This window comes from Ischnura elegans, chromosome 7 (genome assembly GCF_921293095.1).
Source record: "Ischnura elegans chromosome 7, ioIscEleg1.1, whole genome shotgun sequence".
Lineage (NCBI taxonomy): Eukaryota > Metazoa > Arthropoda > Insecta > Odonata > Coenagrionidae > Ischnura > Ischnura elegans.
The window spans coordinates 102,751,106-102,768,097 of NC_060252.1; the positions used below are offsets into that span (position 1 = coordinate 102,751,106).

Here is a 16,992-nt window from a genome sequence, read left to right on the forward strand (position 1 = left end):
ACGGGTAAGTATGAATGCCAGGAAAAACTCCGCGTGACGTCGCGTCGTCAAGGCGCTGAGTCGTCATTCTCAAGGACTTGTAATGACGCCACAGCGTCGAAACGCGTCGCACCAATAAATAATTTTTCCAGTGAAAAGTGGCCAGGGTTGTGTATTTTCATTTCAACATGGATTTTCACTAAGTAAAAGCCGAATCAATTGAATTCTTTGGAATACCTACCTGAAAGTAACCGAAAGGGTCACTATAAATGAAAAAGACGCTATTATTCGATAGTAACTCTAAGCATTTATATTAATCCCAGAAAATTAACTTTTTACTTCGATTAGTTTACTTTTTCAGCGGTAAACTCCCACTGTGAATTTCATTGATATCTTTCCCATGAGTTAGAGCTATCCCCTGTGACGCCACTTGCTGAATCAGAAGTTGAGGAGTGCGCGGAGGGGAGGTAAAGATGAGATTCGGAGACACGGCATTCCGTCGCTATCAGCCGTCTCTTTGTGCTTCTCCCTTTTGTATCCTTCGTCACCCACTGGCCGCATGATCAACCGACTCCCACACTGCGCAACTGAAACAGATAGCTCGCACACGGTAGAGGAGGAGAAGAGGGAGAGAATAGCGAACCCTCCCGAAAAAAAAACGAAGAGGCTCACGCACACCAACCCATCGGGACGACGAAGACCGAACCGAGATAGCGCGGAGGACCAAGAGTGAGAACTTCCGAGCCATTTCACCGCGGAGTCCTCTTAGCGGGAGACCGGACGGTTTCGGTGCCTCCGACCGGAGAGGAACGTCGCGGAAATAAAAAGCGATAAGAAAGCGACAGTGTTTGTCAAATACCGACGGAGCGATGGGGATACAATAACATTGGCGATCGCTGATGTCGGAACAGGCGCATGAGCCATGGCAGGAGAGCAAGAATGGCCTAGGGTATTCGTCAATATCGAGTCGAGTCGACCTTCTTGAGGAATTCCGAGCCAAAACATTGCGCCAGAGACGGCGATTATCGGAGCAGGGCGAAGTCACCATTGCAAATTAGTCGGCGTGAAACAGGGTGGGGATGAGTGTCATCGCTTTTGCTTGTGCACGCGCGCGGCTAGCCACCTTGGTGATGCTGAGGTGATTTAGGAAAAGGCGAAAGCTTTCTCTCTCGACGGAATTTTCGCCATTTTTCCCTGCGCACTACCACGGAAGGCTGGAAAAGGGAGAAAGATGACTTACTAACAAAACCCCAGACGTGTTACCTAAAGTCGTCTTCTTCCTGAGGGGAACGTACCATCGTGTTTTGGACCAAGATGAAGTTACCTTGTGGACTTTCCTCGCCTTCAAGCTGCACCCAGCAGAGCGGTGGAGATGCAGAAAAAAAGAGGGCATTAATCGACCAAGTTATTCTGAGCTAGCGCGTTAACGAATACGCCCGCGTGTCATCGACCCCCGAACGAGAAAAATCTTCTTCCCCATAAGAGACACAAACTCTAGTCAAGGGGCAAATCAAAGAGCAAAATACACCAGAGCTAAAGTTCAACTGTGAATGGATATTCATTCCCCTTTACTTACCCCTCAAGTTGCAACCATTAGAGGCTTGAGAATAGATGTCAGACTAGGTCTTTATCTGAACAAGTGATGCTACACTAATGCATACAAGAAGACGCCCAACTTCCGCGGGTTATCGACCGCCGATTGAGAGGATACTTCAACCCCGGGGATGATAACGCACCATTGTGTAATGGAAATTGACGTAGTGGTGAGGGGGACTTCGTAGCAGTGTTTTGGGCCAAGAAGTTCCCTTGTGTATTTTCCTAAACTCCAACACTGACAAAGAATGATATCAGAGGTGGGTTTAAACTGACCAAGTGTTCCTAAACAAGCGCAGACAGACGCTAGACGCGGTCTCAGTTCCATACGCCACCGAATGAGAGGAATCATCGTCCCGGCGAGTGACTGACCCATTAGTGAGTGGATGGTTCATGTCTCACTTGAGGAATAATTTCCTTGTGAATATACTTAGTGCTTTCCCTTCAACTTGCGCCCAGGACAGCCTTAGAATAGATATCGGACAAGGTCTTTATCTGGCCAAGTGATATAAAGAAGTACTGGCAGATATTCAACGTCTGCATATCCACGACCAACGAATGAGAAGGTACTTCGACCCCGGGAGAGGATGAACTCTGTTCAGTGGAACAGATCACAGTATGTAGGACCAAAAGTAAGTTTCTTTGAGGATTTCCCTCGTGTTTAAACTCCAGTGAAGACCTATAAATAAATGTCAGACAAGTGATTTTTTCTGACGAAGGGATCCTATGTAAGGGTAGGCAGAAATCTGAGTGTCATCGGTTACCGAGATGAGAAAAACTTTCGGAGCCCTGGAGAAAAAGATTGGCGTTGCCGGAGTGTGTTAACCAGCTTCTGGACGCGGCTGCTTCCTTGAGGAGTTCATTTACTTGGAGATAGGAAGTGGGCTGAACAACCCGTGACTACTCGCGAGGGTTTTTCCTCCGTTCGACCACAAACACCCACGCGGTCACCCCGCTATACGCCAACAATGCCGCTGAACTTTCGGCTTTCCCGCAAGGGAGGAGAGGGGCCCTCTTCGGATGTCGTGGAGACGCGGCCCAAGGAGCCGCTGGCTCTCAAGCGGACCCCCACGTTCGCAACGCTGCTGAGGAAGGAAGTGCTGGGTCTGAGGTCCTTCGATCCAATGTTCCGATACTCCCTGACCAGGCTGCCGGAGGAAGAGGGCGGGTCCGCGGAGGCGAGGAACCAAGCCGGTCCCGGCGAGGGACGGTGCGGGGCGCATTGGGCCAACATCCGAGACGCCGTCGACAGGGTGGTGCAGCAGTTCTGCCGGGGGAAACCGGCGCACAGTGGGGCGAATGGTATGTACTTCTCTACAGAGACATATATATATATATATATGGTATGATTTCCATGGTAGAAAATAAATTCAGGGAAATTCAGTTTTTAGGTTCAAAAGTGCCTTTTTTATTTTTATCCACGCATTTCATGTGTGTTGCACAGAATACATTTTAAAAATTATGTAGCTTTCATGATTTCTTGTTCTAAAAATGTGTGTAAATAAAATTAACATAAATCTTGAAAATCCTCTCTTATATTTTATTCATTCAAAATTAGAAGGCTATTGCCCAACGTCACCTGAGGGTGACACCCCTCCTGTTCTAACACCAATGCAACAAATGCTTAAAAAACAACTTTAACCACCTAATGGAGATGATTTTAGCTCAAAATGATCAAATTAACATTAATGGCACTATTGAAGAGACATTAATTTTCATTCACCGCTTACTTCTGACAATAACCATCAACGATCCTCATTATATTTTCCTTCTTACATTACTAGGCTAGACATTCATCATAGAAAATTAGAGTAGAATATATTGTAGTATGCATTGCTGTATTGCCTGGTTCAGAAATTATCATACTCGACTCAATACTCGCGAGTAATTTTCAACTCGACTCGGGATCAAAAAGTGCTACTTGCACATCCCTATTATATTTCGAAGGAGCAAATTCAGACTAGGGAGCCTGTGACAGGTATATGGTCAAGATACAGTGATACATTTGGAAAAGTACCCAAAGTCACCATAGCAAACACTGTTGAAGCTGAAGTGGAAGCGTAGTTATCAGAGATGAATGCACCACCAAATTCCTTCCTTGGGTAATACTGGGAGACTTTTATCTCCTATCCAAGGTTGAAAGTATTAGCGAAGAGGTTTCTTGCCATACCGCCATCCACTGTGTTCAGTGAAAGACTTTTTAGTTCGGCAGGAAAAATATGTGATGTAAAACGAAACAGGCTTTATCCTGACAGAGTGAAGATGCTTTGCTTTCTGAGCAAAAAATGTAAAGTCTGTAAAAGGAGACTAAATTTGTGAGACATTATTGATAATGATAACATATTTTCATTAAAGATAGATATAAAAGGAGATACTTTTATTTTAAATTTAAACATGAGTGCTAATATTCTAAAGTAATACCTATGAGGTAACACTTTTCAGGCATGTTCTGTTTTGAAATTTAGCTATTATATTTTAATTACATAGTGATGATATGAAAGATGCTTTTGTCAACTGATTCTTTCACAGAGTAATATTTTATTAAGTGGTTGTCTTGTTGCCTGAAATTAAGTGATATTTTTCTTGGAGCCTATGGTGTCAGAATCGATGGAATCGGTATCGGTAGAATCGGAATCGAAATGTCAGAATCGGAATCGGGATCGGAATCGATAAAATTTTGGAATCGACCCATCACTAGTTTTAAACTAATGTGAACACTTTTCATAATCAAAAACTTCATTTTTTTAAGAAATATTTTTGAAGGAAAATAATTGTGTTTTTACATTTTACCCACCCACCCCCTGGATATGCCACTGTCCTATTGTTGTGGCCCATCGAGATGTCATGTCAATTTATTAGGTTTTATAGCAGGCTTACATATTTCTCCCACTCCTTTTTGCACTTCTCGGTTACTTACCCGGTTGATCCATTTTCCTTCACCATCCATCTGCAGCACCTGTATTTGAGTGGCCACAGCCTGGGTGAAAGGGGGGGGGGGAAATGCACCCCCTAGAAACGAAAATAAAGTTAGTTCAAAACAAAAGTTATGAACAAATTTTTCTTTTGAAGAAAAATGATATTTGTGTAAGACATGGAACTAAATTCAAAAATCATTATTTTTTTTCAAGCAAATAATTATAAAAACTAATAAATTGCTGTCATGATTTCCTTAAAATTTTGGTTTCATTAACCTTTTCTATGGAAAAAAGTTACAGCTTGAACGACCACAGCTGGATTCCCCCGCTTCCAGTTTTGATTCCGGGTACATCCATTGGCCACAGCTACTCCGCACATTAATGACATCAAACATGATTAAATTTTCCCAGGTAAAATATACCCAATAGACTGCTTTCAAAAAATAGCAAAACTCTGACCGTTGTTCCCTGACTTTTGTGTTCCAAATCAGGCCACTGCACAGGGGGTGGAGGAGTTAGCCCACTGGCTGATGGTGAACTTTCTGCACTGCATTCGGACTTGAGGGTTCTCCTCTGGACGGAGGCTGGGGCTTTCATTTTTGAGTACTTGAAGGCCAAACTGTTGCCAGTGACGGCAGCCAAAGTGCTTGAAGAGACACGAAAGCGGAGTGCTGTGGACCCAGCTGATGAGGCAAAGGGAGCCGTAGACCCTCGGAAACTGTGCTCAGAGCTGTCAGCAACTTGGGAACACTTCTACTCCCATTCCCTGACATTGTTGGAGGCTATAATCTACCAGGTCAAGGTGAGGTTGCACCTTAGTTGACACTTCAGCTGCACAGATTGTGTGAGTACTTGTGTACCAGCAACTGCAGGAAAATTGTACTTGTGCATTCCATGGGCGCAGATAGGAATTAAGGCTGAGGGGGGTGTAGGTGCAACTGACATAGGGGTGTGTGGGAGTATAGAATACCCACCAGGATAAGCAGTAGGTGCGAGATTAATAAATTGCGGAATTTTAAAGATAAATGCTGAGTTTTACGGCTCTCTGAGGGATGTTTTATTAATCCTTATACTACTCTATTAGTAATATCAATCTCCAATTAAGTAAAATGGATAAACTTACAAATTTCTCTGCGCTCTGGGGGGGTTTTATTCCCCAAACCCCCCCCTCCCTGCGCCAATGGCAGGAACAACTCTCGTCATTATGCAAACTAAATGTTACGGGTGATTAAATGAACTGTATTTTTTACGATGCGTGCAATTTGACTATAAAATATCAGTGTAGGCAACCCTCATACAACCATAATTCGCGTCGAGGATAATTTCTGGCTACGCGCCTGCCAGAAGATGGAAATGAACACGCCTGATATTAAACTTTAGTTCAAGAAATTAAGCAAAGTGTGCTGCGGTGCTAGTTCCAAATTTTCCAATGTGTGATTTGCCGCTGCGTGATTTCCCTGATTACCTAATACATTACCAGTGGCGGATACAGAAAAAACTCAAGGAGGGGGCGCAAAATATATCTTGAGCTGCCTTTAATTTTACCGTAATGAAAAATAAGTCGCATGCATATTTTATTTAAACTGATTATACACTTACACAAGACAATGGCATCTTATGGTACAGAAAAGTTACAATAGGGTAGTTTCCTTCATCAAAGAAAATGAAATGCATTGATTGCAATCCAATTAAGCAAATTGGATTAAACATAAAAATTTCTCTGAGCTCTGGGTGGGGTTTAACCCCCAAACCCTCCCCCTCGCTGTGCCACTGGTGCATTCAACCATCTCTTCTAACCTGCGCTCTCAGCCACCAGGGCACAACAAACTCTGGACTCGTAGAGTCACTCCGAATCGCAATGAACCCCAACAAAAGGTATGCAAGGGAATTACAAAGATCTTTTACCTGCAGTGTTGCTCAGAATGCCACGATTCCTTCATGTATTTCCCAAACACGGTGAAAAAAGGCAAAGGGTGGCCCAGAATGAGTTACATAATATAATTTCAAACATTTTAAAGAGAATAAGGGTGTGATGAAAACGTCAACAGATAGGAGAGTGAAGGGGAGAGCTGAGTCAAACAAATCTTTGAACTTTTTACTTCAAATGATGATGTGGCGGCTCAAATGATTGAAATGATAACTCCTATTATGGAAATTGATCTACCCAAAGTAGATACAATATTTCACGCTGTGTATGAACTAGGATAATCCCTGAATATCGCCATGGCATTCCAGCTAATACTAGGAAATGTTGAGGAAAGAATGTTAAGTTTAGTCCAATAAATATTGTTAAGAATTGTACCTTTAGTATTTGACTATTTATAGTAGGTCCTGTAGACAGTGGGAATCAACGAATTAGTCCTCCTATATTATCAAATACTGCCCCTATCGATAGAACATAATGAAATTGAGCTACTACATAGTAAGTACCGTGTATAGCAATATCAATGGATGAATTTGCTAGAACAAGTCCTGTTAATCCTCCTACAGTAAATAAAAAAATCCTAACGCTCATAATAAAGACTTGAAAATTAGCTCGGTCTGGACAGAGGGTCCGGACCCCCACCAAAAAAAAATGAAAACATAATTTCTTTGCTTCAGAAAATATAACAAAATATTGAAAAATCATGAATTCACATAATATTTTTTTGAAAAATGAAGTTTTTCAATTATGAAAAGTGTTTAAATTAGTTTAAAACCATGAACTTAGTAACCTGTTTTCCATTCATTTTCCCCCTTGATTTTGGGCCCCATTGAACAAAATTCCTGGCTACTCACTGGTCAGAACACCACAATATGCTCTCTGATTCATTCAAGGATTTCATCATGAACTTTACAAATTCAAATGAAATATCTCATTCTAAGTGGTGATAAGTGGTCTATGACTTTCATTTGATCATGAAAAGAAAACTGCTAGCAATTGCATCCAAATAAGACCAGTAAAAATTGTCTGAGCACCCTAACGAAGCTATTACAATAATATGTATGTCAGAACACACTGAAAGTATATTAATCAATCTGGCAAGAAGAGCAAAGGAACCATAAGCAATAAATTAGGAAAGAATATGAATCTGCCATGACCATTTACTTCCAATCCCAACTTATATATTCAACACTGTATCCATAAATATCTCTTATCTATCCACTTTTACTGCCTTTCTAGTACCACTAGCATTATGAGATAACTTGGTCAACAGAAGATTAGTGGACCAATGAACACATATTCTAAGAATTATTTCTCTTTTGAGGTCAATTATTTGGAGTTAAAAGTCCATAGCCATGAATATAACCCTTAGGCAGATAACTTTGAGAGCTTTTGAAATGTTCAATGAAAAAAGGACGGGTACATATATATGTACCTCTAAAACTAAATGAGAGAAAATGCACAGCAGTACATTTCTTGCATAGGTCGTCATATTATTTACATGTACCTATATGTTGTGGATGGTCTGTGAAAAAATGAGTGCAAAAGGTGCCACATGTAGAATATTGGCTTTATTGAAATTATAATTTAATAAAATTTATTGCATTCAACTTTTATCCCCGCACTCATGTAACAAAAACAAGTTTTTTTCTTCCCATCAACAGCTGTTCGGGATAACTCAATTATCCCACCAATGAAAATTGAAGTTTTCAAAAACAATTTAAATATAAAAATTTCATCGTCGCCTAATGAAAAAGTGGTTGAGCTCGAATAAAAGAAATATCAAAGGGACAAAGTAAAAAAATGAAAAGTTTATACAACATATACATAATTTGGGGTAATTGAGTTACACCACACAGCCAATTGGCTGTGTGGTGTAACATCCTTAAGGAGGGGTTAGTGTAAAAGTGGCAGATGAAGTAAAGTATCTGGAAGTTTCAACAACTTTGAACCTTTAGTGGGGAACACAAAAAAGAATTATTTTTCGCAGAGCCCTGAAGAAGCTGGGATTCATCAAGAGAGTCGTGGGAAGATGTTCGGATGAAAATTCTATAAGAGAGAGGGGAAAATTTTTCAATCATCTGGTCACTCCTTAAATATGCAGCAAGCATATAGAATGGGGCGCAGAAAAACTTACAATAAAACCTCTTCACAAAAAGTAGTGAACCTCTTCACATTATAAACCTCCATACCACCCCTACGGTCCTGTCAGATTTACGTATAAATTTATAGGCAAGCCTCTTTGTAGTGAACCTCTTTATCTCATAAAACCTCCACTCGTCATACCAAGGAAATACCCCCATGACAGCATAACTACCTCTGCAAATTATACCGAGGCAACTAGAGACCATTTTTGCAGCCGTGAATACGTACATGGAATAACATTTTCAGCAATAAACGTTTCACTCTTATTTTTTTCTTTTACATCTTTAATATGCTGTAATTTTCACGTTAACCATTAGTTATGGCCATTTTGTTCCATATGAGAGCAAACCTAACAGTAAATAAGACAAAACATATCCAACTATCCAAATCATTTTAAGGGACTGTTGAATAGGGTAGTTTCCTTCATCAAAGTAAACGAAAGCTGTTGATTGCCATTCATTACTCACCATTAGTGTATTCATAATATACAAATTATTTGGTTTTAGAAATCCCAGTTTGGCCACGAATGGCAATGGTCAATTTTAACCACATTTGAAAAAGGCCAGATTGGCGCCCATGCAATGCAACTCCACGTGACGTCATAGGGACCTAGTTTCTATACGAGTTGATAGGAGTTTTACATCATCTGAGATTATCAATGCATGAATGAGGCACAGAGCTCAGGGAAACATGTCTTAATAATCACCTATTAAAACTGCCTTAGGTCGGAAAGTTTTCTTCGTTTGATAAGGTATTAATAATCCTTATTTAAGCCAAGCGCTACCAGCTGGCATGGTACTCTGCTACCTGCTAGCATCCTGCTTCATATCAGCGCCCAGAGCCTTGCCCCAAGGTCACCTCACTTGTGGCTGCGGGAACCAGAACGACGTCAATCAGAGTTTTCCCATCATTCCTACTTAGCCATCGTGTTTTCGCGTGCTTGAAAAATTTCACTTTTTATTTAATCGCGAAAAATAGATATCATCCTTTAAAAACCTAAAAGCATGAAATACCTACTCCAGGAGTAATAATCTTTCGATTTAGGCAATAAAAAAATAATAGAAAACCACCCTACTAAGAAAGATCACATCATTTTCTCTTGAACCATGGTAAAAATCACACGATAGCACTTGCTTTGTCTGATTATTAAATAATAAATATATGTTCACTAATGCATGCATGTTTATTCAAACACATAAATATAGGTAATGGTTTAAAAGACAGTACTGCCTTTCATTTCAGAAGGATTTGAAAAAATGGTGCCTCTAAAACACTAAAACCTCTCAACAGTGAATTCATACATCAAATCATCAAATTGCACAAATGTTGGTCCTCTCCACTACAATGTACAGAGGTTTTACTGTAATTTGTGATCACAATAAAATACAAAGGAAAGCATCACAATTCACCAAAAAGAGCAACATACTTATATAAAGCGTTATACAGGAGTAAAAGGAATTAGGCTGGGAGCTACTGTAGAGTCGGAGGCTATGCGCTAGGCTTAGAAAACGTGAACAATTATGAACATATTTTTTTTTAGAGTGTTAAGGAAAGAATCACCTTAAAACCTCTCTTTATTTGCACATCTGCAGAGATGATAAATTAAGAGAGAATTCCCTGACGAATAGGTGTAGGATTTTTTTCCCTTTGAACAATAGGACTTTAATAAGTGCTAAGAACTTCATATGCACATTTCTTTAATATTTATCGATGACTGATGTCCCAACACACCCTACCACACACCTCTTGAGGTGTCTTGCTGGGCAGTATGTGAATGCAAAATAACACTAAAGCCCTTAGGCTGTAGCATGAACTTGTGTCTGCACACACCAATTCACCCTTCCACAGGAAAACTTGTCAAAACACTAAATTTTCCCTCTATTTTGGATCAAGTTAACGTTAGGCATCACCAAAAAAAAGGTTCTTTAGATTATTGGAAGCCTCTTTGACGCGCTCCATGTTGCAATATGCAAGTGCGTCCGACTATTCACCGAAAGGTTCGTGGTGTCGACCCAACCTGGAGGCGTTCTTTTTTTTTGCTACACTCTTATATTCTTGTTTTCTTTTAGTCCTAATTCGACAGTAAAATACATTTTTAATCAAGCTACTTGATCATGGCATGCATTAATTTTAATCAGTTAGAACACCAAAAAAAAACAACCCTTAAAGAATAAAGGGCAGACAAAATTTGTAAAAACTGGCCCCAGGCCTTTTCCAGGGGAGTCGAGGAGGGCAGAGCCCCCAAGCAAGCAAAAGTAATTACCTCAACGATATCATGTCTGTTGTCTGAATATTGTTAGCTGGATAAACAAGGGATTGGCACATACAGATGGGAGACAGGTCTTAGGAGCCGAAATGCCATCTGAGGAATGTCCTCCAAACCGAGAAAAGTACACACTGACCACCATACTCCCCCTCCACCTAAATTTATGCAGTAATAAGGAAATGACTATACAAGGAAATTTATCAATTGATCCCTTAATAAAGAAATAATAATGAATTAGAAGTAGAAAATGCAAATTAAGTTTATTTTTCCATTTATGACAAAAATATCATTCACTATATTTTTCCCTTGACCATGATCCACTTCCACCTTTAATCATGGACACTGAAATTGGTATTCCATCAATATCAGAATCAAGGAGGTTATTATGTATAGTAATAATTTTTCATGATCATCAAGTATGAAAATTTGTAACAATAATCGTAATTGAGATACAAAGGGTTTGAAATTGGTTCCATTTAAAATAGAATATTCAAAATGACAAAAATACACATTTTTTTTGAGTCTCACTCAATATAATTTTCAAGCCCCAGGATCTAATGTTGAATAGACAAATTCAATTTCTTAAAAATTTTCAGGAAAAGAATTTCTTTCTTTCCACTCGATATTAATTCCAGAAATTCTTCGTCAAAGGATATAAGACATCATAAAAAATTTGTATGAATTTCATTTAAAATTTATTTTCTGCTATTAAATTGAATGCATCACAAAGCGAAAAAATATTCAGTTATTTAATAAGTATAAATTTTTAGCCATACAAGTGATTTGAGTTTATAAGAAATGCAAGCCAATATAAGATACTTAATTATAAATAACCACACTCTGAGTCTCATTTTCTTTTCTTTATTAGTCAAGAAACTTAGGCATTCGTCAGGCTGGATTGCTGATCTTCAGGGATCACATTGTTCTTCCAATGAAAGCTCAACTTGAGATGCTACTAGATGGATGTATCCAGCTGGAGAAACATATAAAGGCTCAAAAAACGAAGTGCCTCCTGTTATCAAGCAGATGCTAATAATTTTACAGGTATGGTATTTAATGCAATATGCTTGTAATTTTACACCTTTGGTATTTTACGCCATTATCTCATTGTCCATAGCCAAGGACATAGGCGGATCCAGGGGGGGGGCACGGGGGCACGTGCCCCTCCCAGACCCTCAAATATATGCAAGATTTTTAATACTTTATCATTATTATAATTTTTAATACCATTATCATTGCGTTTGTTTTGTATTACGAGATATCATTGTGCCCCCCCTGAACAAAATCCTGGACACGGCCTTGCTTGTGCCCCCCCCAGAAAGAAATCCTGGATCCGCCCCTGGCCAAGGAGGAGGAGGGAAGGGCCTTGTTGCTTCGGTCACTGTCAACCCTCCACCTCCCTCTCCCCCAAAATGTTTTTCCCTTGTAGCCACTTACCACAAACCATCCCATTAATCCTTTCGCACCAGACGTCGGGTGGAGCTAACAGGCATTTTCATATGCAGACGACTTGAGGTCAGGTACAGCTGTCGCAGAGTTTTCAATGCAAACAACAAGATGTCAGCTCTGGCCGACGCAAGGGAAGGGAAGTGACCGCTGAGGTAGCAATTGTCGGTTGCATTCAGGCCCGGCATAAGACCCAGATTAGCAAGTCCCCAGGGCCACTCCTCAGCAATTAAGCCTGACCCTCCCACTCATTTGTGATATTCCTCACCGCAGGAATCCTGAATTGTGAAGAGGTCATATTTCATATATTATTTGTTGCATTATACATTTTTTTTATAGATTGAAATGAATTCTTCATTTTGTTTGGTGCATCAGTGATTTTTAAACTAAATTTTAGCATTAAAAATAATGGACTTTCGGACTTACAACCGTATTACCTTCTATTTACCAACTTTTTAGTTATTAAAGCTAGAAACCAAAAGAAAGAGCTCTGTACAGAGAGGTTTAAAGTATTCTTACACTACTCATTTCACGGAAAACGTTTTCCAATTGTAGGTGCGGGCAGGAAAGGGTTATGAGACAGCTAAATCTAGGAAACTTGTCCCCTGACTCAACTTGAACTTATTAAAGGTTTGGAGTGAGACCAGGGCAGGGCCAGAACTATGAGTTTTGTCTATCGGCTCTATTAAGTCATAATTGGGAGCAAAGTTCAGTTTGCCGCCCACCTTCCCTGATCCCATCTCACTCCCTTCCTTGCCTTCCCCACCACTGAAATATAACTAATACATCCCTGAGTGATTTTTTTTAGATGCGGTAGTTGAAATTACATGCCAAATGTTTGCTATTGAGGAGTTTATTTACATAACTTTTTAATAATTTATGATGCAATAATTATTTTAAAATAATTCAATCAGAGAAACTATGTACAGTGAAACCTCGATATAACGACACCCCACGGTGCACTAATAAACACTCGCTATAGCGAATTGTCGCTTTACCGGAGGTGGAGCAAATGATAGCCAATATACCTGTTGCGAACAGATATACAGGAACAGGAGTGGTGCGGCGACAGATAAACATTATCCGATAAACGTAAGCATAAATCCAGACGAAAGGCGATGTTTTTTTGCATCACTAAATTTCCTTACTCAAATAACGACTAACTATTCAAACAATTTATAAGCGCCGCACTGAATAAAAATCATGCAAAGCATTGTTTCGTCATCATTATATTTATCGAATGACAGTTTACCACATAAATTTGAGACTGAGCACTCCATTAACTTCATTTCTAACAGATCGCCAGCAATTACAGAGGTTAAGGAGTCTTAATGAAAGTCTTCCGGCGGTGAAACCCTCGCTATGGCGAGAGCCAACACCGAAAGGGTCTCGTAAAAACGAATTTTTTAACACGCTTATTATAGGGTCAATTGACGGTGCATCGGCTATCTCTCGTAATAGCGGGGGTGTCGCTATAGCCCGTACTCGCTTTAACGAGGTTCCACTGTATTTAACTTACTTAAAAAAAAAAACAATTTGAACTTTTCAAATTTTTCCACCTGGGGCACATGCCTACCCTGACCTGCACTAGTTCCAGGCCTGGATCAGAGTCTCAGATCATAAATATTCTCATATTCAAATAATATTTTTAACAACTACCACTAATGCCTTTAAGATCAAATATTTTTCAAGAACTCAGGCAGATCATGGAAATAAACGCATATGGACACCAAACCATGATAACCATGGCCATTTTGGTTTAAAACCAACAATGACATAAAATTCCAACATTATGCAATTGAAATTTAAAGAAATTAAATTGAATTGATGGTTTTCTGATGTGTGGGAAATGACAAAGAATTGCCACGCAGGCAACAAGCATATCACCAAAGCACACGGAAGCATATTCCTGGCTACATGACAGGGCATGATGATATCTTAAAAATAATGAGTGACACATCCTAATGTTATTTATCAATTGTCACCATGTGATGAGAATTCCTGTTGGAAGGGGAGTTTGGTAGTAAAGGTGCTGTATGAACAGCTTGAGGAAATTATCAGGGAAACCGCGGATAAAAAAATCTAGCAGGGATGGGGAACTGGAATGCCTCAGTCGGGGTAGAGACAGTGGCTTAGCCATGGCAAAGCAAGTTTTTTCAAGCAATTAATCTTAAAAACTAATAAAGAGCTGTTACAGTCTCCTTAAAATGCTGGTTTCATTCACCTTTTCAATGCTTAAATCTTACCTATAATTTGAACAACCACGGCTTGCCCCCCCTCCCTCTTAGTGTTGATCCTGGGCACGCCCTTGTAGCCCAGGGAAAACAGCTGGTCCCCCTCCCCTCAGTGGCGGATACAGAGAAAATTCAAGGGGGGGGCGCAAAAGACATCTTGAGTTACCTTTACTTTTATCGCAATAAAAAATAACCAAGTCACATGCATGCAGAGCTTCAGAAATTTTAACTAAAGTGATTTAACACACATTCAAGACAATGCCATCTTATGATATAAAAAAGTTAAAATTATGGTTCTGCTATGTTTGGCAATACGGGTGGCCCCGCAAAGGGGGGGCGCGCGCCCCCTGCGCCCCCCATCTGTATCCGCCACTGCCTCCCCTGAATGTGTAATATTCACAGCCTGTGGCCATGGCTGGGGCGAACCCTACCCTCTTTTATCCAAACCAGCCATTGAGCCGAATCACCGATTGAATGAATGAACCCAGAAACTACATTCTTAAAAAAAACATTATCTTCTGACAGGGAGTCAACGAAAGCTGTCCACCAAGTAGTGAACGTTTGAAATTGGACACGTTGGTGGCCAGGGCAATAACGCCTTATCTGGGGTTCAAGGGAATGTACGAGGGAGGAAATCCAGAGCCATCAAACCCTTCAAAGGAACTTGCTGTCATCCACAAGTGCAGGCCCAGTGGTAAGTAAATAAATACTAGCTTTGATGCCATTTAATTATGCTGAGAAAGGAGGCATTGTGGTTGAAATTCTTAAGCTGTACATCTTTATACATGAAGTGAATTTCAGTGATAATTGAAATTTTTAAGGCATAAAAAGCAGATACTAATTAAAAATATTGACTGTAGCGCACATAAGATTCAGTCGAGGACATACAATCATTCATTTATCATATTTTTACCTGTTCCATTTTATTGAGAGATGATAGCTTTTAAATTCTTAAGCTTCTTTTTCCTTATTTTATTATGTTAGTAATAAGTGAGGTTTCCTACGATTTTTTTGATATCATAAATTGACTTTCATGGCAAAAATATATTGACAGAAAGCAACTGATGCCTCTCCTTCTCTTCTTTACAGTGGTTGAACCACGTCGCCTTAGCCGTCCATTGAGCATAGTTAGAGTTGGGCACGCAGAACCTCTCACTGAATTATTTACACTATCTGCTGATTGTGTACTCCACAAAAAACATTCAATCGTGGCAGCGTACATCATGATCTCTGATTCTGTTTATTTATGAGTGATGAAAGTGGGGTGTAGAAACCTAATTGTGTATTTATGATGGACCATTTAAAAAAACACACTGTACCTGAATATTATGTGGTATTTACACCCACTAATAATTAAGATATTGAATGTATGTTACAGAAGTTTATAGTGATGCTATATGTACCTAGTCATTCCAAAATCGCTCTATTTTCCTGAAAAGTCACTGTGGTGGGAATCAATTGAATGTTTTGTACATCATATGGGTAGAAGTCTACAAACAAATGCATACCTGCCTACTGAGCTTCAGAACTATCAAAAGCTTAACAAATAATGAAGAAGTTCATCAGTGATTGTGAAAGAGCTGGAGGAAGAAGCTGGATCTAGTCATTTTCCTTCAATGAAAACTCCTGATATTGTGAAATAAGTGAGTCAAACAATCAATAAAGCCAATATTTTCCAGATTCTTAATTGGAATGATTTGTTCTTTCACAAAATTGAATAAAACTAACAATATGCTGTAACTTACAGAGAGACCAGTACTGAATAAACTCTGTTATCACAGTAAAACCAGGGTTGCCGACTTACAAAAAATATTTTGGGGCCCAAACCGGGGATCTAGCCCCAGGAAATGTTATAATTAGTGAGTATGAAGTTTTTTAAGGATTGTAGAAGAGTTATATGATCAACATTAGAACCCTGAGAACTCGAATCTCAATATCTGGGCACTGCAAGGAAAATCAACAAGCCTGACACATTTTTTCCTCACATCTGTGACAAATTTTTGGGGGGGCTCGTGCCCCCTCAGGCCCCATGGAGTCGGCGCCACTGATCATCAGCATTTTTGGATCCTACTGACATCAGCTATCCAAGATTAAAATATCATGACACAATTTTTCTCCACACAGTAGTGACGCTTCTAGTAAAAATCCTCCAGTAATCTGTTTTCGTCGTGATATTGGCTCTGACTTGCCCTCGCTATCTGGACACTGCGAGGAAAATCGACAAGGCTGACACATTTTTTCCTCATTCCCATAACGAATTTTTGAGGGGGCTCGGGCCCCCTCAGGCCCCATGGCGCCACTGAGTAAAGCAGCTGGAAGGCAGAGATCCTCCGTACATAGCAAACAATGGCTTTGGCACCAAATGCAACTTCTCCAATATTAAATCTCATTTATTAATTCTCCACAGTTAATAGTAAAAAATTTTATGCTGAAATGAAGAGCAACAAGCGATTGAATCGCTAAAGAAATTGCTATCAGGAGAGATGCACT

At 39.8% G+C, this 16,992-nt stretch overlaps 1 protein-coding gene across 1 annotated transcript; it reads left to right on the forward strand.

Annotated features, from left to right (window-relative positions):
* The first annotated feature begins 474 nt into the window (after nt 1-474).
* On the forward strand, nt 475-16,180 carry LOC124162233 (proline-rich protein 5-like). Its single transcript, XM_046538694.1, has 5 exons — nt 475-2,874; nt 4,979-5,289; nt 11,691-11,866; nt 15,028-15,196; nt 15,592-16,180. The coding sequence occupies exons 1-3, from the start codon at nt 2,541-2,543 to the stop codon at nt 11,853-11,855; spliced, it is 810 nt and encodes a 269-aa protein (XP_046394650.1). The 5' UTR covers nt 475-2,540; the 3' UTR covers nt 11,856-11,866; nt 15,028-15,196; nt 15,592-16,180.
* The last annotated feature ends 812 nt before the right edge of the window (nt 16,181-16,992 follow it).